The sequence below is a fragment of the Meriones unguiculatus genome, chromosome 20 (assembly GCF_030254825.1).
Source record: "Meriones unguiculatus strain TT.TT164.6M chromosome 20, Bangor_MerUng_6.1, whole genome shotgun sequence".
NCBI classification, from domain to species: domain Eukaryota; kingdom Metazoa; phylum Chordata; class Mammalia; order Rodentia; family Muridae; genus Meriones; species Meriones unguiculatus.
The window spans coordinates 68,044,860-68,067,789 of record NC_083367.1 but is presented as its reverse complement, the minus strand read 5'-3'; the positions used below and the strand labels follow the sequence as shown (position 1 = coordinate 68,067,789).

The window sequence follows — 22,930 nt, the reverse complement described above, 5'->3', positions numbered from 1 at the left end:
AACTAGGAGATAGTAAGTCCTGGAGAGAACAGGAGCTCCACAAGGAAAGCAATAGATCCAAAAAGTTTGGGCATAGGGGTCTTTTCTGAAACTGATACTCCAACCAAGGACCACTCATGGAGATGGTCTGGAACCCCTGCACAGAGATATCCCATTGCAGTTCAGTGTCCAAGTGGGTTCCATAGTAATGGGGACAGGGACTGTCTCTGACAGGAACTGATTAGCCCCTCTTTGATCATCTCCCCTTGAGGGGAAAGCAGCCTTGCCAGGCCACAGAAGAAGACAGTGCAGCCACTCCTGATGAGACCTGATATACTAGGATTAGAGGAGGACCTCCCTTATCAGTAGACTGGGAGAGGAGCATGGGCGGGGAAGAGAGGGAGAGGGTGGGGTTGGGAGGGGAGGAGGGAGGATGCTACAGGGGAGATACAAAGTGAACAAACTATAATTAATGAAAATTTAAAAAATAATATGCAAAAAAGATGACCACATTTATTTATAATAGTCAACACAGTTGAAACAAAAGCATTACATTTACAAGATGAAATATTATTCAATACTCAGTTACTCAATGACAAATAGATTTATATTTTTTGATGCATGAAGCTGTGTATCGCTTTCTACAAATGTCCTAGATTATAAAGCAGCATTCATACTATAAATTATTTTTATGCATAAACATCAGAGAAGCTATTCAACAAAATATATTCATCTGTCTATGCATCTAGTCTCTACCTCTCTATCTAGTTGTGTGTGGGGGATTTATAACTTTTTCTTTATAATTTTCTTGATTGGTTGTGCATTATTTTATTATATTATAGTATATTATATTATATACAATTATATTATTGATGAAAGCTCAAGAAATTTAAGTTAGAAGAAATGTTTTTCCTTCTTTTAAGAGGGGAAATAAATGCATTTCCCCTCTTAAATCATAACGGACAGCCAAGTGGTTTTGCAGGGTACTGATTGTCCTTGAAGCAGAGGGGGTGTGGCTATGTTCTGCACCAATAATCTGACCTACATCAGGAGTTATTTTGGATATCAGGAAATAGTTATATTTCTCAAACATCTAAAGACTCTAGTGTGTGGCCAGTTACAAAGTGGCTTTGCTGAGAACTAAGTTCGGCTCTTTAGTGGCTGCTTAGGCTAAGTCAGTGTCTCCGGTAAAATGCTCCAGTTTTGAGTGTCAACAACTAAACTACTTAAAGCCAATTTCTTGCTAAAACTCTAAAGATAGTTTTTCAGGAAGAAAGTGACCTGTAGAGTGTGATGCATGCAGACAACGTTACTTTTCTGAGTATAGATCCTTAAATTCATTTTCATAGCTGTGATTAAGGATTGACACTTTCAGGGCTGGAGAGATGGCTCAGTAGTTAAGGATTGACACTTTCGTAAGTTTCAAAAGATCATTCCCTCTTGAGATATATATTATATCTAATATGATATAATATGTATTTATTAATATACTACCTTGTTTTAAATTAAATGAGCAAAACATGCTACTACGTAGCTCATATCTTCCCAAGTTAAAAGTTAGGTATTATAAGTAGCACTTGAAAATTGCTATTCTCAAAGGCTGTACACATGGAATAAAAGCCAGCGTTTCCCAGGATAATGAAGACTAGGTTAAGATTACAAACCTGTAGTAGAAATATCTCACTGGTACCCCACAGGGAAGGAAGTGAGCAGCCTCCATCCTCCATATTCACAGTCTAGGGCTTGGCAGGGCTTGGGGGGTAACAAGCCAGCTTGCTGCCTGCAACCCTGTGGCCATCTGGAGTGTGACAGGGAGGGAGCTCATTGGCAGTTCTGTCAGACTGTGGCCTAGTTCCTAAAACCTGGCACGAGAGTTATAGTAGGAAGAGCCAACCCAGCACCTACACAAGAGCATCAGCCCAGCACAAGCCAGAGAGACACTGAACCTATAAGGATCTTGGACAGGCTTGCAGAAGGACCCTAACCCTTGCAGACCTCTCAAGAGAAAAATTATGGTTATAATCTCCCCAGTGGCCGGGGCCCTGAGGGGTCAGGAAACAGGAAGCCATGTCAGAGCTGGAGCCCCAAGGTGGTTCTGGATTTCAAACACTGAAGCTTTTCCCTGTGTGCTGGAAAGGAGAGGAAGTGCTAGATGGCCTCCCGTAGCTGCATTTTACAAACCAAGATCATACGGGCAGAAAGAAACAAATCAGTACACAGCAAGCCTTCCAGGGGAGAGGTATTTGTTAAACTCTAGACAGTAGTTAATAGCCAGTTCACGAGGCAAATAGTATAAATGGGAACTTTAAGGAAACTTCTCACTCTCAGCAGCCCTACTGGAAGCTGTAATTAAAAACTGTTGTAAGTTAAAGATTCAAAGATTCTACCTTTTCACTCTTTGTCTCCTTATCTTGACCTGTCTCATCCTCTGTTTCTACTTCTGGTGACCTTGAAAGGCACACAGCAAAAGAGGTGAGCTGGCTAATCTAACGTGCATTCAGGAAGTGTTCAGGAGGCTGGAGGGATGGGTCAACAGAGCAAGACACTTGCCTCCAAGGCTGAAAACCAGAGTTCACTCCCCAGGCTCCATGTGGGAAGAGAGAATTAGCCCGGGACAGTTGTCCCCTAACCTCATATGTCCCCTAACATATGCCGAGATATATGTTCTTGGCCACATATGTGTGTGTGTGTGTGTGTGGGCACACACACACACACAAATAGATAAATAAAATGTAAATATTTACTTAGAAAACATTTGTCATATTTTGCAAATTGAAAAAGATACTAGGTGTGGGTAAATTGTGATAAAAGTCTATAATCTTAGCCCTGGAAAAACTGAAATAGAGGAATCATGAGTTCAAGGCTGGCTTGAACTGTGGACTAGATTGGGCTATATTGGGAAAAGCAAATGAAACAAAAACCCATGTCAGGTGAAAAAAATCCTTATGGAGGCACTGGCTGTGCCCTAAAGTATCTGTCTTATGTCCTAATTGCTAGTTTCATGGCTTGAGGTTGACTAATACCAAAATGCCCCTGTTCTTAAGGTTACAGTCCCTGGTAGTGTCACTGGGAAATGTGATGATCTCATAGAACGCAAGCCTTTGGAAGGTTGGTAAGGCATGAGGACATGTCCTCAGATGCCATTGTAGGACCCTAGTGAGTCCCATTTCTCTTTGCTGTCTGGTCATGGCATGACCACGTGTGCCTCTACCTTCACCAGAGTCCCAAAGTAATGGGGCTACTTGACCTGGAAGTGGAATCTGCAAAGCTGTGAGCCAAAATAAACCTCCCCTCTCTAAAATGTTATTGTTCCAGATATTTCGATGTGGTAACGGGAAGTTAATATGATGGGTGAGGTTCATAATTTTACATAAATGAAGCACACACTGTCAGTCTTGCTTTTCAGCTATATCATTAGCACAAATATATCTGGAGGCAGGAAGAGTAATTGCTCATCTATCATCATGATTAATCGGTTTGACCTAAATGTTTTGGTAGGAAGCTGGATATTAAAATAATTAATATTCAAAAGCTAAACAGGCTGTTTTTTAAAGAGAGAAGTATATAATTATGATCATTAGCAATGCTGGAACTACAGAGACAGACTACCTAGGGTCTAGTCTTATTTTTGATTTAACTAAGAACATGGTTTGACATTAAGCAGTTTCAGAAACCTGAACTATTTATCTTTACAAAATGAGAATTAGACAAGCTAATCTTTACCACTTCAAATCATGAAATTGTATACCCCTCAAAACAATTATAATATTCCAGTGGTGGCCTCCAATTAATTGTAAAAAAATTACACACCATGTTTATAAATACTCAAACTTTGAGTTTTAATATAATGGTTCTACCTCCAACATCTTGCCACGTGGCTCAGTCTTGACTCAGAATTGTAGGCTCAAGTGAACCCCTCAGCCTCCTGAGTAGTTACAACCACAGGAATGAGCCATCACGTCCCATTTCAAATATGCATAATACCAGAAAGGGTGTGATGTGATTACTGTCATCATAATTAGCCTATAAAGAAATCTACAGGGCGCTCAGGAGTGAATCGATGAATACTGTTACCCCCAAATGTGCATGGAGGGCGCCGCCCTTGAATATCTATCGTGTCCTTGGTCACTCACTTCGCTGCTCTATAAGTCAGTTATTTCATCTCAAAAATAAAAAAACAGTAAATTTCAAACTCTAAGATTCTATTTAAAAGCACAGAATAAGAAGAGAAGAAAACGGAGGAAATTTAAAATACTCCAGAAGTGGCATTCCTTCTTTGAATAGGATGATGCGGTTAGCAATTATTTGGAAAAGAAGCCACCACTCAGATGGGATGTCAGTATTTCATGGAACAAATGAAAAACTTGTTCATCAGCTCAAACAAGTGTTAGAGTGTGCATTTCACTCTGGAAAGTCCATGCTTCCTGTAAAGTAGGAGCCCCAAACCAGGATGTGAATGAACCAGCAGCATCATTACGCACAGTCATCCCAGAGTATCTTGTTTATACCATGTGAGAACCATGAACTTGACAATGATTCCTCACAAAATATTTCCTTACCTTATGGTTTTCAAATTCAAGACCCATGCACTCTGCAAGGAGTTTTTACAACTTTGCTGAATTAGATAAAGTCAGGAAAAAAAACAAAACAAAACACTTTTTTTTTTTTTAAATGCAGGGTATCATGCATCTCAGGCTGGCCTGGAACTTACTATGTAGCTGAAGACAGCCTCTAACGCCTAATTCTTCTGCCTCCACTTCCTGAGTGCTGGGAGGACAGGTGCGGGCCATCCTGCTCAGCTTATGTAGTGCTGGGGATGGAACCCAGGGCTCTCTACATGCTGGGCCAGAGCTCTAGCCACTAGGCTATATTTCCTACCCAATGTATTGTTTTGATACAGCAACTATTACAAAATTTACTACAGCATTACTAGGAACTAATAGTAGGAACTTTAAAGGAAAATGTAATTAGTCTATGTATGTCTAGAAATAAAAATAATTGCTACTTCATAATAATTCATCACGGTCATTGAATATAACCTAAATATTTTGGATATGAAACACTATAAACAATAATAGTCAAAATGATTTTTGCTTTTGAAGGAAGGCACAGGCAATTCTCAGCTGACTAAGGCATCGTGGATTTACCTTTATGGTTTGTTATTTTGTACTCAGAAAGATAAGGCCATCAATAATCCCAGGAGTTATTTAATCATTGGTGATCTTGGCTCACCTTGCTCAAGAATTAGTTGTGAGCTCAGCCATGAACAGAGATGAAGATGAGACACAGTCTTCTCATCTTTCTTCCATGTAAAACCGATGTTTGAAACACCTAGATTTAAGCAGCTCGTCATAGCTCATTTCTCCTCTCATTCTCCTCCACTTTGTTTTGGACAGTCACAAGTCCTCCACAGCAGCATCTCCTGGGGGCTGGCTTCACCGGTGTACAACCTATGTCACACAGCAGTGCCCCGCACCTGCGGGCGCCACACAGACATGAGCTACACCACACATGAAGTTAGTCTTAGCAATGGAACGAAGGTGTTCTTGGGTTTCGCTTATAGACCAGCGGTTCTCAACCTGTGGGCCGCTACGTCCACAGGGGTCGCATATCAGATTCTTACACTACAATTATAACAGTTAGGAAGTAGCAACAAAAAAACTTTTCTGGCTGGCCATTATCACAACATGATGAACTACATTAGGAAGGTCGGGGACTACTGCCCTGGATCCTGAGAACTATATAATTATACTTGTGAAAACTTCTGCTGGAGACCCTGAAAATTATATATAACAACACTGTCTCCTCTCGGTGAAGACCCCGAGAACGGTACCAACTATGCATCTCAAAGCACTGTAAGTTTATCTTTTTTTTTATAGTTCCTCAGAGATTTAGAACCAGGTTGATGCCTGTTGACAGCTTGGTTTCTGAGTTCATAGGTCTAGAACTCTATTCACTTATCTTCAGAGTAAGATATCAAACCGTAACTTTAATTCCACTTCCCATCCAAGTAACCAGAACAGCATATGTAGAAGTGGGAAGTTGTGATTTGTAAGAGGAAGATGTTTTCAAGAAGCTGAGGCAGATAGGTGGTCACTGCAAATTCAGATAAGCTTAGGCTACATGGCAAGACCCTATCTCATAATAATAATAAGTAGAAGAAAACAACAACCCAAAATGAATAATCTTCAACTCAGAATTTAAAAAAAAAACACAAGAAAATAATCCAGGCAGCTTTACCATGCGCTAAATTTAAATTTGTGTGATTGTACCTATCCATTTTGTGGAAATGTATTGACTCAGTCATTTATCAAATGTGTATTTACCCACTATCATATTTGTCATTATTAATCAATTCTTTCACAATTACCTTCTTATTGCTGGGGCTTGATGTGCCCTAAGCACAGGTGCTCTGAGCTATTTTAACGTTTGTATTGAGAAGATCTGGGCTTAGTGGATAACCAGGCATAATTGTACAACTGCAAAGATCAAGCCATCAGTTAACACCACATTGGTAGCAGTGGTAACATTGGTCTCAGAAGCTGAACCACCTACTCTGGAGTTTCTTAAGCCCTAAACAGACAGATAAAGGAACAGGCCCACGCAGAGTAGGGCATCAGGTGCTTTAATATAAAAGCTGCATAAAGCAGACATGAAAAGACAGTCCTTATTCTGACTGGACATACTCGGTATGTACATTTCCTGGAGGGATATTTGAGCTGCATCTTGACCTTGAAGCCTGGGAAAGAAAGTCTGGTAGAGAAAGGGTCGGTGTGATAAGACAAGTGAGTTCAAGGCTCGGCTAGAAAGAAGGTAGGACTGAGGCATCGTAGTGCACAGAGGTGAATAAAAATGAAAGGAGATGATCAGGAGTCAGGTGATGAAGAATCGTTTTATCGTGATGTGTGACCTGGAAGGTTACAGGGAAGTGGTCCAGGCTCTCAAATAAGAAAAAGAACAGGACAGAATTGAGCTGGGTATTAATTGCTACAGTGTGCAGGGTAGGGCCTAGCCAAGCACCCTGTCTCTGGCAGTACTGTCAGAGTTCCACTTTTCTACTGACTATCCAAGCAGTGTGTGCCCATCTCACTTGAATCTGAATAAAACAGAATAATCTGTGAGAAGTCTAAAAAAGCAGAGGCTCTGAAGACGCCGGCTGCCAATGTGTGATTAGAGGAATTCTGGGCAGAGTGAATGCTGTGGCCCACAACATGTAAACACACATACAAGCACAAACAAGACCAAGAGCAGAAACAACTAGATAAATGCTGGAAACTGCAAGACTCTTCCCAAGTCAGTGAACTTGTCCATGTAGCAACAAAGAATAAGCATAGAAAAGGGCTCAAATGTCCTGTGAGCAACATTGGTGCATCCTGGGATGAGGAAGGAAGCACACAAACGTGGGTGGTTTCAGAATTCAAGGTAAATGCTGTTTCTAACATGGGTGGGGACCAGTGTTTACTAAACACACAAGATTAGTATCAGAAGAGGAAGGAATTGTTTTTAATCCAAGAGGTCATTGTGAACAATAGGGGGAGAAAAAGAACACAAGTTACGGTAGAAACCACTTTTAAAATAGTTAAGCAAACTTCACTACACCCAAATACTGTCATACATAGAATAAAGACACATCTGTCTCAGATGTCTCCAACTTCTTTCGTGGTCTCTATTTATTTGAGAAGACAAAATCATATTTTTGGCCTATTGGTCTTTTTTTTTTTATTTTGCATGTCTGACTATATTCTTACCATAATTTCTCAACTGTTTAAAATAAAAGAGTACATTTTAATTAAATATCAACTAGCAGAAATTCCTTAAACTACAGATTATCACTCAAAGAATGGGAAAATATATTTATGTATTTAGATGTGAACATACATATTCTTCATCAGCCTCGGTCTAAAAGAAAACAGGAGACAATACTGTGGAAGGTAAAAAAAAAAAAAAATTGTTGTTAAGTCTTCTAAAGCATATAAGAGATCTAACACAAGAAATTTGGAGTCTTTTTTTCTCTTTATAGCCAGCTGATCCTTTATATTCTCCTCCCCCCCCTTTTTTTAATCTGAAGTCTACACCTGTGAACTCTGTGTCCATCATACAGAGGGCATTTTAAGGTTCAGGTCAGACCCATGACAGGCAAGCTTGCAAAGCTACCACCATAGCAGTTAATTGGTTTTCCCGAATCCAAACACATTCTTCCAATTTAGTGACTTTGCTCTGTGAAGGGGAAATCCTGCAGTTCTGACTATGTTTGAAATATTCCAAAGGCACGTGACATCACACATTCTCTTCCCTGCCCATGAAGCTGGGTCCTAGAAGATTTAAGATTTAAATAAACTCTGACAGGTTCTATGAAAGCCATGTCACCTACTTCATAACAATATGTAAAAATAATCTAGAAAAATAAGGAGGGCAAGTAAATATTTATGAAAGGGAGATGGATAAGGAAAGACATAGGTAGAAGAAATGTGACAGTCCATCCATGTGACTGAAAAACATCAAGAACAGCCTAAGGAGGAAACCAAACTTCATAAAGACAGAAGATTGCCTAGTATCTAATTAAAAAAAATAAAAATAAAACAAAACTAGAACTTGGGTCCCAATTCCTCTTAAACTCTACATAATGTGCAGAATTATATTTGATAAGATTGTAAGAATTTCTCTTATTCAACAACTTCTGAGAATCTTGAAACTTCTTGCATCGATGGGCACAGACATTCTTTGTTTTAACAGAAATGATTTTGAGCTTTAGGCTCATGAGCATGTACCTACTTGGGTCCAATAATCATATGTAAAACACACACACAGACTTTTGTGTAGTGAATTTACAGAAAGGGATAGACATAAACACCAGTGGATACCACCAATTCTTTCCTCTCTGACACATCACCCTGGCTTCCGTATCTCCCATCTCTCTTCTTCCTTCAACACTGGCTGTAGCATTTCAGTCTCCTGTGTTGAACCCTTATCATTTCCCACCTTTTTACTATTGAATATCCATTTCTTCCCCACCCAGCCACGCTCACTGGGTGGTGTCCTTGAACTTCATATCTTTAATCGCTCTCTCTATATTGGTGATGCCCAACCATTTTTGGTGATGCCCAACCATTTTTGCTAGCTGTTCCTTCTGCAATGAAAGGTCATTTGTACTCTGCTCTTTCCTGGCAAACGTGGGAGGCCTCTAGAATTGCAAGGTGGCCAAGATGAGCTTCAGAATTATTTTTTTCACAACAGTTTCTCACTGTGAGAAAGAAAAAAAAAACAAGAGAGGGAGAGAGAGAGAACTTGCATGCCTCTCTCAAGAAGCACTTCTAACCGCTGGTTACTTTGGCCAAACTTTCAAAATTGCAGAGCAACAAAACACACTGCCATCATGGTGCCCTGATGTGCGAGAGGAGCTGAGAGCAGGGAGCACAATGTCTTATCACATTGATGAGAAAGCCTTCCCGGACACAGACATATTTAAGCTAGGCTCTGAGGGTAATCAAGGTTTGGGATCTCTGAGCTGAACTCATATCCAGGGCTCCAGATAGTCAGCATACCTTTAGGGCATGGCTGAAGCATAGGATATGTAAGGGACCTAAAAGAGCAGACAGTTAAGTGCGTTAGAACAGGGAAGCCAAGCAGCTGACTGAGACTTCAGTTGGGAGGTGAAGGAAACAATTTTATTGTCACATGGGTAAGAGGCTTAAAGCAGTCTACTAGAGATAGATAATTCATGTGGAGGCACAAGCTACATTGGAATGTTTTACTGCAAACACTGAAACTATCTCAAGCATGATAAAGCATACTCATGCCCTGTATAAGATTTATTTATCTACTAATAATTCGTGATTCAATTTGATTTCTATTTGACCAGCTGACATAAAGCGGGTTTTAACATTTTTTTTTTCTTTTTGATAGCCAATATTTAGTAGGTCAGTAAAGACCCTGAAGGCCTGTGGCCTTCATATGGCAGGACAGATCAAATAGTTCTACAAACAGAAAGGCTGCAGCTCAAAGCATTATATAAAGATAGATACTTACATACAAGAGCAATGTGAACACACAAATATGCCCCAAACACAGTCTCCAAACAATCCACAAAATAGATTTGGGCAAGATGTGTGCTTTCAAAGGAATTTTATGTTCAAAACCTTCTTATAAGTTTTCATTTATAGGAAACTAGTTCAAATGTTTTTTAAAGGGATAGATAAATTGGTATGCAATTTAAATCATTTCTTTCTTTGCTTTTAAATGTCTTGACTAATTTTATCTTAAGTTCATCATTTAATAGGTCACAATTCATTGCTTTTGTTGCCAAATATTCATTTAGCTATGATTTTCCAAAATGTAGAGGAATGACTCAAGTCTATTTCAGTTTGAGATATTGTCATGTGACATTGGTATAGGAAAAGACAGGGCACTCTAAAGTAGACTTTAAGTCAACATAAAATAATTTGGGTTTGGGTATTTTCTTTATGGTTGTATAAGATGGAACATTATTCCAGAGTAACAAGTGATACAACTTAATATCTCAAGAAATTATAAAAGAATTAGACACTTCCCATGCTACCAGGCTCCTTATTGCTGCTACATTATGTGTAATAAAATGTTTCCTCATTTTACATAGCAGGAAAGTGAGCTTTTCATTTTTTATGATTTTAGTCCACTTTTCAATCAAGTGTTTTGTTAATTTGATGCTTCATTTTAGTGGACTTAAAGAAAACCTTACTCATAATTTTTATTTTGTTTTGTTTGTTTGTTTTCAAGACAGAGTTTCTATGTAGTACTGACCATTCTGGAGCTCACTCTACAGACCAGGCTGGCCTTCAACTCAGAGATCCCCCTGTCTCTGCCTCACCACTCCTGGGATGGCATGAGCCACCACCACCCAGCTACTCATAAAAAGGTATAGAGGAAGAGGCAATCATCACAGCATGCCAAGCAGTTACAGCAGATTCTGTAAGATGATACTGATGCCACCCTGTCATTGGCATATTCATCTGGACACCCACGAAATTTAACATTTTCAAATAAAAGAGAAGTACTTGGGAAAAGTCAACACACATTCTACGCAAATGTGACTCAGAGGTACTAAAAGATCTTTAAAATATGGTTTTATGCATTTAAAAAGTTTAGATGTCTATATTATATAATGACTTCCCATGCTTCCCTTTGAGCTTAGATTGAAATTGATTGGCTAAGTTATAGAACATCTCTTTTCCTAACAGCAAATGAACTCTCCAATGTAGTCTGGCTACTCATCCATAATTCAGGATCTCAGCTTAAAACATTATGCTCAGACAAGCACAAATATTGGCAAAGGTGAAAGACTGAACTGCTACAGTAGCAGCAGAATTATGTCACAATCTGTGTGTGCACTTGAATTCTGAGAGCTGGGACTACAAATTAAAAGAGAAAGCAGTCAACAATGTAGCTGCAGATAAAATAGTCAGAAGAGTAAAGCCAGGCTGTCATTGTTGAAAGAAAGACCCTTCCTCTTTATTACTTATTCATGATTATGAAGTGAAAATAAAAGCTGCTCAGAGAGATTTAAAAAAAAGCACATTATCTACCTAAGCAATGAAAGGAAAGTTCTAAAAAAAGAAAATGCTCTTTTGAATCTTTAACTTTGAAAACATCAAATCCAGTTCTATTTAAATTAGGACAAATTCACCTTTCCTCAAATTAATATCTTCATTTGTCTTAGTTTTCTGTCCCATAATGGCAGTCTCTGTTTATGAGGATCTTGGTCACTTGTCAGCAGGCTCCAATGAGTAAGCAAATCTCCCCCACCTCCACAGATGACTTTTCCTCTGCCAGAAGGCTGACCCCCTGTGGCTTCAAAGGATCCTCAGGACACACAATGAGAACAGAAATTGTGCTTCGCTGGCTGAATCAGCAGGATTAGCCCAGCAGATCAATGCTGGAGCAGACACCCAGAGCAATCACTTTCACTTCCTGCCCTCTCCTTCTTCCATTGATGCCAGCTAGAGGTGACATTCTGCCATAGACCTCACAGCTCTGCCCATCAATCAGCTACATGCACAAGACATCTGTGTTTAGAGATGATCTTTTCTTAAGTTTCAGGGTTCAGCATTCTAACTTTGTCAGATAGCCTTCTGAATTTCTGTAACTTTGGCAAAATGAAGAATGGCTTATACAAGTACAGTCACTCAATTATATAACAAAATCACCAGTTTTACATGGCTCTGAATGCATAAAACATTAACGATCTTCTAAAAATCTACACAATCAGAGAAACAAATCTGACACATTATCAAGCTATTATTCTTTTATTACTATCTGAATCATTCACCATACCACAACATTGACAAATTTTATCACAAATTCTATTTAATATATTGTACCCATGCTTGTCACAACATAGTCCTGGGAGGGCCCAAGAGTCATGACTGTCTGGTCCCAAAACTGTTCTGTGTTTTGTAAATAGGACATGTAAACAGACATCAAGCAGAGCTAGTGGGAACCAGAGATGGGACCTCAGCTCTTTTCCCTCCTCCACATAATTCTCAAGAAAAGCCACCCGCATATACAATATAAAAAAATAACGAAGCAAGGCTAAAGCATAAATACTCTTCAGTTTTGTTCTCCCCCACTCAGGACTGTCCTTCACCAAGGACAAGATAAAGCACATGGAACACAACTGTAATCTGACCCTAAAGGAGTCCCTCAAACCTTTCCACATCTGCCCTTTATTGCAGTACTTAGCTTATCTAGAGAATTCCACCTTTAACAAACTCATAGATACATCCTCCTTGACCAAAACAGCCTTCTGAACATTTTGATGGGGTCAGGTCTCCTTTCCATCATTCGTGAATGATGCCACTGGGGCAAGATTTGACTCAATAATTTCCCCGTGGGGATATAGCAAAGGCATGTGGTCAGAGGAATCGTTTCCACGTACACACACCAAGCTGTACAACTTAACTCTGAGATCACTGAAACTAAACAAAACCAAGCAGGATTTTCAATCTTAGGTTTGGGGGTTGGGGGTGGGGCTTAGGTCTTATTTTCACCACAGCTCCCCCCCCCTTTTTTTAATTGAACAGGGATTTTAGAAGATTCTTCAACAATAAGCAGGAGAGAAGTCCAACTAATACTGATATCACAAATCAGCACAGACTGATAATCACAAGGTAAGGGGCCCTGACTGAGGAAGCTCTCAGGGAACCTGAGCCTCTGATTAGACATGGAGCTGTTTGCACAGTGTTGTCATGGCAACCCTGTCAGGACAGCACTGGCATAATTGATTTTGCAACTGGGCACTAAGATGGACACACAATCACAATTTGCTACATCTGTCTTTCCTTTTCACATGAAGTGCATGTCATCTCAAGACAGCATGGGCTTACTGAAAACACTAAACTAAAAGATACTCAGTCTATTCTCTTCTTTGCTGGAACTCCATAAAGTTGAATGAAAGACCAAGAAAACAGAGGATATTCTGAGATAAGGTGATATTTTTTCTCCAGCGTATTCAAAAACTGCATTTCTGGCTTACCTTGTAGCCTCTGCATCACGTTGGTGATGTCCCGATGGGACCTTGAAGAGGCCCTGGAGGTTGCCATGGTCCTTCTGGTAGCATGGAACCAACACCAAGGTGTTCCGCGGTGCAGGGTAATATTATGCTGCTTCAGATAACATGTGCAGTCTTGTCTATGCCCACTGAGTATCAGACAGATCCCCGGAACTCACGGTGATCATCGAGGAGATGGCGTTCTGCCACGGTGAACCAGATTCTCCTTCTGTCCTAAGGCAGCCCGCTTAGGTAGACTCAAGAGCCTGAAAAGCCAAACAACAAAAACATACAGTTATGAAAAATATCTACCTTAGTCACAGTGCAGAAGAATGTTTCTATTCCGTTGCAATGTCTGACTCACTATCAAGGGAGACAACTAATGTGGAAAACACTAGAAAATTTAAAGCACTGAGCAAGCTTTAGGGCTTGTATGGCATGTGTGGTGTGTTGAACAGGAAAGGCCCTGCTCATGTGCTTGGCGCTCACCCCCAGCCGCAGGCAGGACATCAAGAGGGCTGGGCTTTGAGGGTCAATAGCCTCAGTCCACTTTCTGCTTCCTACTCCTGCAAGCACACCATCCCGTCCCCAGCACGATGCATTTTAGCTTATGACTCTGGAACCATAAGCTAAAACAAGCCCCCACCACCCCCTTTCCCTTAAGGTTGCTTTAATCACGCTCATTTATCAGAGCGAGAGAAAAGTAACTGGCACAATAAGTGATAAAATAAAAAGTAGGCTGCCTAAAATAAGTCAGATAGTGAGGTCTTGACATTGAGGAATGTGCTCTGTCCAAGAAATGCCCACTGCGTTGTCTCCTGCTCAAACAATGCATACTGATTCGTAACTTACAATCGAAATGCTGAGCTTCATCTCTCTATGTTTAGTCATCCCCTTACCTAGGCTATTTTAATTGTTTTACAAACTTTTTTTTGTATCGTTTCATTGGACACTTTCCAAGAATGGCATCTTGTCCCAGCTTCTACTAACAATTTGGTGAATTAACACAGTAAAGATAGGGCTTCGTTGACAGGGTAGAGTGCTTCACTGGGCTTCACTAGCAGAGGGCTTGTCTGTATATGAAGAGCCTTAAGCTCAGTCCCCAGCAAGGCGTGTAATCGCAGAGCTCCAGATGTAGAAGCAAAGGATGAGGCATCCAAGGTCATCGTCATCTCTGCAGATGCCTCAGTGTCAAGACTTTTCTATCTGATGTATTTTCGGCAACCTACTTTTTATTTGATTTTATTTTGTCACTTGCTGTGTTAGTTACTTTCCCCCTGCTGTGATTAAAAGGAACTCTGGGGGAAGAGGAGGAGCTTATTTTAGCTTATGGCTCCAGAGGCAAAAGCTGAAATGCATCATGCTAGGTAAGGGATAGTGTGCTGGTGCGTGTAGGAAACAGAGAGATCACATTCCCTCCAAAGGAGGAAGCAGGGGTGGGGGCGGGGGTTCAAGGTCAGCCTGGGATACATGGTATTATCTCAAAAAGCAAAACAAATAAAAACCATACAAACATATAAATTATTGCATTCTAAATATGACTTCCAAATAATCTCATTTCAAAAGACAAGAATAGCCTGGCTTAGTTTTTTTGTTTGTTTGTTTTGTTTTTGTTTTTTGTTTTGTTTTGTTTTGTTGTTTTTCTTGCTTATACAGAAAGATTCTTAAGTACTCAGCAAGACTGGGATGGGGTAAGTTAACATTATCTTTCTAGCCACACCCTCCCAATTCTCTGCTTTGTTGGTGCAATTGCTCACTCTCATTTTGGGCGGTGAAAAAGAGGAGCCAAGTCGTTAGTGAAATCCTGACATTGAGAAATGTCCTGTGAACAAGGATTTCCTAACCCTGGGGTATGCTGAACAAAGTCTTGCTATGAACGAGGTAACTAGAAGAGTAATGCTCCAGGAGAGACAATCTGGGAAGGGTTATGCTGTGGCCTGTGTGCAGCAAATCTTTATGGTCAGTCACGCTGTGCATCTCCACAAGATGATGCTGTCAGAAAAAAACAAGGACTGTGTCTGGGAGATAAGGACAGTGGCCAAGTCAAAAGTCTACAGAAAGAGCAATGCACACACGGGGGATGTTCCATTTGACTGAAGAAAAAATTACAGTAAGACGAATCTCTATGTGTTGTACAAAACAATGAGTGGATGGAGGATTGGTTAAGTCATTAATCATAATGGCACATTGTTACCCATCTAAAGTGGCATCATAAAGATTCAGACATATTGTTTCTGGTTGGAATGCTTTAGTTCCAACTGCAGAGGGTGGAAAACACTGACTGTGTGTTCACATATCAAAGGAGTGTAGTGAAGCAGAAGGCCTCACTAACTGTTCACTTCATTTCAGGAGACAGAGATGCCCTGAGCAGTTTCACATGTTGGAGAGGCAGAGGCTACTGGAAAGAATATACGTGAGAAGCAGGACTCAGCACTCGGCGTCTTGTAGGTGGGAGAGGTGATATGCAGAGGGTGGAGCTTCAAGAGATGGGGAGGGTAAGAAATAACTTCACACAACCGTACATCATGGCCTATGCCTTAACCTAATAGGAGCCCACAGACCCTGGAGAGAAGCATTCCCCCTGCCTAAAGAAGAGAGCTACTGGGACTGGCAGACCAGAGGATGAGAGACATTTCAAGGGTTAGAAACTCGGGCTCCTCAAATGTAAGGATAGAACTCAGTGACCCCCCTTTGCTTGCTTGTCTATCTAGAATCTGCCCACCATGTGTGTATCCATTGACATCATTTACACATAACACACACTAGAGGTGGAGAGAATGGTGGCTGGGATACGGCTCAGAACCAGGCCACTTACGTAGTACATGCAAGCCCCTAGTTTAATTCCAGACACTGGGAAAACAAAACAACAGCAGCAACAACAACAAAACCCAGAAATGTGTTTCAGCCAGCTACCTCACACCAGTCCCTGACAGCCCCACACTTTCTACCCAGGACTGCAGAATGTAAAGGTTTTTATTTCTGTAAACCACTGTATCAGCCTATGTCTCCTTCTTCTTGTTCATACAAATGTCTCAAAAAGACTAACCTTTGAATCACTTCTCTCTTCACATTAAATTATGATTTATCTGTGTCTGTTCTCATGTACCTAGTTTTATTGCCACTGCAAAACTCACACATTCTGAAATCCTGAGCTCAGAGTTGAGACAGAGATAAAATGTCTTTGAGGCGTGTAGAACACAGTGAGAGAAGCAATGTAAAAGAGACAAATTAAAAAAAAAAATCCAGGAATAAGTATGAATGTAAAACTAGAGGGATGGAGAAGATGGGGGCTATGTCAATCTTGGGGTTCTGGAATGATATCCTGAGAAGGATGGAACGTCTACACTGAGTCTGGGTCAATAGATCAGGTAAAAAGATGAAAGCTGCCTTCCAGGCTGCACCTGGCTCCAGAAAAGACCTCAGCGTAAGGAACAGCATGGTACCTTGATACTGAAGCACTGTGTTCTGGAAGAGGTGGGGTGATGGAAGGCCCTTCATGCTATGCTCACAAGTATGGCCCTAGTTCCCTAAGAGACGCCAAGAAGGCATTCAATGACCGTGGGTTAGAGACGAGAAGACATAATTTGGAATCACAACTACTGGTGTTCTTCTGCGTGAGACTGAATTTTGCAGAGCTCAAGCTGGCCTTGAACTTGATATGTAGCTGATAATAACCTTGAACTTCTTGCTCTTCCCAACTCTTCAGGGCAGGGATTGTGGATACACACCACCATGCTTCATTTATGTGATTCTAGGGATCAAAACTATAACTTTATACAGGTTAGGCAAGCAGTTCACTGACTGAACTGCACCCCCAACCCGGCTACTGTCTTCAAGGTTGTGTTTGAGGAGGGTAAGGCTGAAAGATCCAGGAAGCTGGGTAAGGAAGACAGCTCAGGAACGTAGGTGGGAGCTGGATGGAAGAGACAATGAGCAGGGGTGGAGGAAATATGTAGGAAGTGAACCTTACAAACCTTGGTGAGGGGTCAGCTAGGATTGGAGAGGTCTGGGATGGCCAAGGAGCTAGGAAGATGCATTTCCAGGGTGGGGAGAGGAGAGTAAGAGGTCTTGGGAGACACGAAGGATTCTTGGCGATGCTCTGGGGGTATTTAGTGTCTCTTCATACCCTTTTCTCTCTGAAAACTCCACGCTGAAGGAAGCGACAGCAGCCCAGCGCCCCGCCTTCCCCGGCTGCCTCAGCGTGCCTCCTCCAGCAGGAACGGACCACGTGAGGGTGAGCACACGTTGGCTTATGCTCATGACACTGCAAGCTTGCTTCACTCTAACGGGGCTGTGAGTGTTACTGGTAGAGGGACAATGGCAGGTTTTCTTTCTGTAGTGGTAGGGGTGGCTTGTACGTGTTTAACACTATGTCCTAGTCCTGGGACTTTCATTTTTCTTGCCTTTCTCTTTCAGGCACTGATATCAACTATATCCATGGACACATGCTGAACATTCAACATTGAATTTTTAAATCATTTAATCAAGTGCGTAATAGTTTGTGTCTATGAGATAATACCCTTCATCAAACTCCTTCCTCTCTAGCACGGGAGTTGGGGCAACATCCTTCCTTTTTCAGGGCTAAGATAAACTATCTCGATTTCTTCATTTGCCTATGCACGTATACCCGAAATTGTGAAATTAAGCTTTTTTTGCTTTTGGCTGATACAATAGGGTCAATTAATAAGAAATTCCAAATTAATGAAAAGGAAGTATAAGAAAGGGACCATAAATTTGGAAATATGAGTTCTGAACCAGCTAGTGGGGTAGTTTCATGATAATCTCGTACGGGAGAACTTTCAACAGTAGCTTCCCAGAGGGGGTGAAGTTCCAGAAAAATCAGGCTCTAGCAAAGAAAATCCTAGAGCTGACTCTTGATTTGTTCATATGATCACTGATGTGTTTCTGTGTATGTGCCTGTCTACATGCTAATGAACATGCGTCTGTGTGTACATGCCTGCTTGTGTGTGGGGGAGGGGAGGCCAAACTCAGTCTATGGTGTCTCCCTCCGTCGCTCTCCGCCTTATTTTCTGAGATGCTGTCTCTCACTGAACTGGGAGCTCACCAGGTAAAATGCGATCTGGGGCTGTGAGACTCTGTGACAGGCCTTTTGCCTACCCCATGTAAGACGTGGGGTTGGGTTCATCCTCAGCACTGCCGAAACAAGTAAGTAGGTAAATACTTAGCATTTGGCATGTTGTTGTTTTCTTTGCCTCATTTTCTCAAGCCTAAGCCAGGAAAATTCCCAAGTGTGCTTGCTAAAGGCAGTATGAGTGACAGCCAGGCAGCTAGGGACTCGTGGTCCCCAGACCATTGAAGAGAATGGTCCTGCAGCAACAGACACGGACATGAGCTGCCTGAGCACAGCACCAGGACCAGATCCAGAACCATCACGATCTCACCTTGCCAATGCTGTACAGGTGGCTTTGCTTTCAATAGATGCGGGAAATGGTGGGGTAGGGACGAGAGGCAAGGCTTAGGTATTGGGATGGGTAGAAAGGATATCCGTGGGTTATATGCCAACTGACAGGACAGGCCCTGCCCCATCCCCACGTCCTCTCAGAAACCACTGAGAGCTGGTATGGCTAGGTATACCTACCATACCACACAGAAGAGCCAGATTCCCATGTTTATTATTTCACAGAAAATATGCAATAAGAATGTGTGAGCGGCAGTAGTACAATATTTAGTAGTCCATGCAGTGACCAAGCCGACAACCGACAAGTCCCTCCCGGAGCTTAGGTCGCAGAGCAGGAGATGACATAAACAGCAACGTGGGGTGTCTTTGTAAAGTTGCCACCCCGGGTCAACCTGGGAACAGCCACCATCTGTTGTACTGATGGCACAGGGGGAGGCCAGGGGCCAGAGGACCTCAGCCTCTGTTGTGTGGCTTCTCCCAGCTGGGTGGTTCTCTCCTCGAAAAGCTAGCACCTGTGAAAAGCCCAGTGGGAGATGTCACGAGGTCACATTCCCAGTCTCTACTTGGAGTGCACAATACACTTCTCTGGCACTTTCTTGCTTGTGCGACTAAAATATAAAAATAAACTGAGGAAAGCAGCGGGAGAAATAGTACTGGACCCAGGGATTCACCTCAGGGCAATACAAGGAGCACTGTCAGTGCTAGGAGAAAGTGGCAGAAAGGTCCAGCCATCCATTATCCAGGCATAATGCCACTAACTTAGAGACAGAAATCAGGAACTGAGACCACAAGCACTCAGTAAGTTTACAACAATGAAGTACAGCTACTAATTAAATGTCTAAGCGTGTAGAGACGTCCATGATTTAAACTGAAGTTATCTCACTCTCCTTTATACTCTGTTATTGGAATAAGTTTAAAATAAAGCACAGTCTTAAAACCAATTATTTTTCTTTACCTGCCCATTAGTGCTGGCATGAATTAATGAACATTACGATGGCTAGAACAAGAAAAGGGCTCCCGTGGGTTAATACAAGGATATTACTAATGCAGGCATGGAGGGTGTCAGGAAAGTGTTGCTCATTAGCCAATTAAGAATTGCTTGAGATAACAACAAGAATCGAGGCCATTCGTAGAAAGAAAAAGATATTAAAGTAATCACAAGGCATCCCAGCTGAAAACAAGCATCACAACTGACCCTTTGGGAAGTTAAGCCTAGAGCCTTCTACTGGTGATACCTGTCATCCTGGCTCCCCACTTAGGGGCGGGCATGTGTCTCACCCCTTGCTCAGCATTAGTTCTCCTTAGATTGGACCACGAGGAAGTACTTAAGAGGACAGTGTCCACACAGCAATCCTGAGTCCTGCATGCCAGTCACAGGCAGGCTCCTGGGTGGGGCAGCTGGAGCTGTGAGCATGGCATAATCCACCTTGCCTGGTGACAGGTTTCTTGGGGTCTGCCTAGTCACACCTCCGCCTTGTAGGAAGCTGGGTAGACTGGGTAATCATGGGATTGCAGGACCCAAGGCAAGCAAGCAGCTCCAGATGATCTTGAAACGGCAAACTAGCATTTCCTGGACCTCAAGCCCCAGGAGCAAAAGGAGACGGTGTGGATATGAGACAGTTTGTGAAGAACCCTTAGTTAAAAAAGATACAAATGAGGCTGTAACCCCAGAGCCAAGCAAACGTTTCCTAATTACTAACACTATCACAGTCTGAAGATTTTCTTTAACCCTTAGTTAAAAAAGATACAAATGAAGTTGTAACCCCAGAGCCAAGCAAATGTTTCCTAATTACTAACACTATCACAAACAGTCTGAAGATTTCTTTATCTGCAACATGAAACATATTAAGTTGGTCATGACCCCGGAACATTTTGTTCTTCATCAGCCACAAAGTAATATAAACAGACTTTAAACACAAGAAAAATAGATGTGTATTTCAGTTGAGCTCTCTAATGTCAGGAATTTTTAAATCCATATTATTAATTTTTTATCATGGAGGATAAAGGGCCTCTCACAGAGAACAGGCCTCATGACTCACAATTAAATCAGCATTTCGTAGAGATGTAGGTCATATTAACAACCTTTGCCTGACTGAAAATTGTGTTTTCTATTTGCTTAGGTCTGGCTCCTATATCAAATGTTGACTTGAATGTAGTTCATAGGTCAGGAGAAAAATAAGTGGGTCTTAAAAAAATAACAATGGGTTTTGTTTGTTTGTTTTTTTTTTTTCTTAACATTCACATAATATTTTCAGATACAGAAAGTTTTCCACCCCAAAATGAAAAGCTCCGAAAAACACGATCCAGGGAACTAGGGTTGCACGGTTGATACTTCTCTTTAGGATGGACCTGAGTCTATGGGCCAGACCTGAACTTGAAGCGTCAAGGAGTTCGGTCAAACCGACAAGCCCAACCTCCTTTCCCAGGGGTGCTTCATTGCTGTCAGCAGCTGCATTTCAGTTCTGCCCTGTGCGCTGCACCTGCCTCCCTGAGAACCGCCATTTCCCAGCACTCCTCCTCAGAGGTGCAAAACCTCGCTGGAAAATGTCTTTTTGGAGAGTAGATGAAAGTTATCTTGTCCTCAAGAGCAGGCTCCGCCTGGAAGCGGTTTGCGCCAGGGCAGTCTGCTGGGCCTCGAAGCAGTCTTCAAGCCTTAGGCTCCTCTACCCAACTTCCCTCCCGCAACCCTTCCTAAAATAGTCTGGGGGTGGAGGAAGGGAGGATCCTAGAATTCGTTCAACGCCTGAAATTTTGCATCTCATAGTAGCAACAGAGCGGACCGTAAGAGAGCGGCTGCCTGTCGCTGGGGCATCTCCGGCTCCCAGGATATGTGCAGCAAGCGGAAATGACAGCCCAGAGACCGGGTATTAATAGGAATATGTACGTACGAGATGCAAAGAGAGGCAGCCAACCTCCCTCTCGCCTTCTCCAGGAGTGTCACACAGCGTACACACACCGCCGCCACCCCCTCTCCCCAGGTTCGCTGCGCGTCAGCGCTCAAGCACAAACTTGCTGCAATGTGTTGCTCTGCACCTGTCATTCCTCCACCGCTGTCCTCCACCTTTGCTATTTACCTCGATCCGGCCTTGCTGAGGTTCCGAGCGGAGAGGTGATGGGAGCGAACGCCTCCCCCGGCTGCGTGCAGCCCCGGGTACGCGCTGACTCCCTGGCCTTGGAACCGGGGCTCTGGCGCTGTCTGCACGGCTGCGGGAGCCAGGATGCCCTGGTGACAGAGTACAACAATCTCAGCCCGGTGTGGGCCGGTGCTCCCGGCTGGCGCACTCGCAGTGCTCTGAGCTGGCGGCTGTGCCCTCCCTCCCTGCCTGGAGGATCCGTCCCTCCCCCAGGCTGCACACCGGGGGGTTAGGCCTCCCCCACCTCCCGCCCCCTGCAGCTGTTGCTCCAGTCGCCAGCGGAGGTCGCCCCAGCGGGTTAGGCCTCTGAGCACCCGCCCAACACCACCCCCTCCCCTGCCCGCCACACCCCCTCCCCAGGTCCAGGATGTGCGGGTCACCACGCAGAGCCGAGGGCGGGGACCTGCAGATGCTTCCCAGAGAAGCTAGTGGCCACTTCTCTGACAGCCAGAGTCCTGTGGCCCACTCTGCCCGGGCTAGCCTCTGCCAAGGGGTCCCCTTCCTAGGGGGCAGGATTGTCTCAGCAGCTCAGAGATGCTGCATCATTATGGGTGCTAACTTTTGCCCACGTTTCCCACAGCACAAGTGGCGTCAGAACAGGACTTGATTGGAATGGCCTGGAGGTTCCTCATGCTCCCAGGAAGGGCATGATGCGGTTTCAGGAACACAGGTGCAGCAGGCTCTCTTAATCTGCCTCCGAGAGCATCTTAAAGGCTGTCAAATCTCTGGGCTGTCAAATCAGCCATAGGGACCGTGACAGACTGGGCAGGCTTCTTATTTTGTTACTTAGATTCATAAAACATAGAATTCTTGAAAAGACGCTGGACACCATCCTGTCGAGTCTTAATTATTCGCAGTGATGCTTTTGAGAGCTTC

General features: G+C 42.7%; 1 protein-coding gene across 12 annotated transcripts in view; it reads right to left on the bottom strand.

Moving 5' to 3' along the window:
* Syne1 (spectrin repeat containing nuclear envelope protein 1) overlaps nucleotides 1–22,559 on the bottom strand; it is a 459,455-nt gene extending 436,896 nt beyond the window's left edge. For 5 of the 12 annotated variants that reach the window (XM_060373518.1, XM_060373526.1, XM_060373521.1 and 2 more), the window contains exons 1-2: nucleotides 21,995–22,266; nucleotides 13,487–13,767 (exon numbers count right to left, since the gene is read on the bottom strand). In XM_060373518.1, the coding sequence (XP_060229501.1) occupies nucleotides 13,487–13,553 (67 nt within the window). In that variant the 5' untranslated portion in view covers nucleotides 13,554–13,767; nucleotides 21,995–22,266. Of the gene's footprint in view, nucleotides 1–13,486; nucleotides 13,768–21,994; nucleotides 22,270–22,457 lie in introns of those variants that run through there. The other 7 variants (XM_060373523.1, XM_060373524.1, XM_060373525.1 and 4 more) reach the window with 4 other exon arrangements.
* Nucleotides 22,560–22,930: the final 371 nt, after the last annotated feature.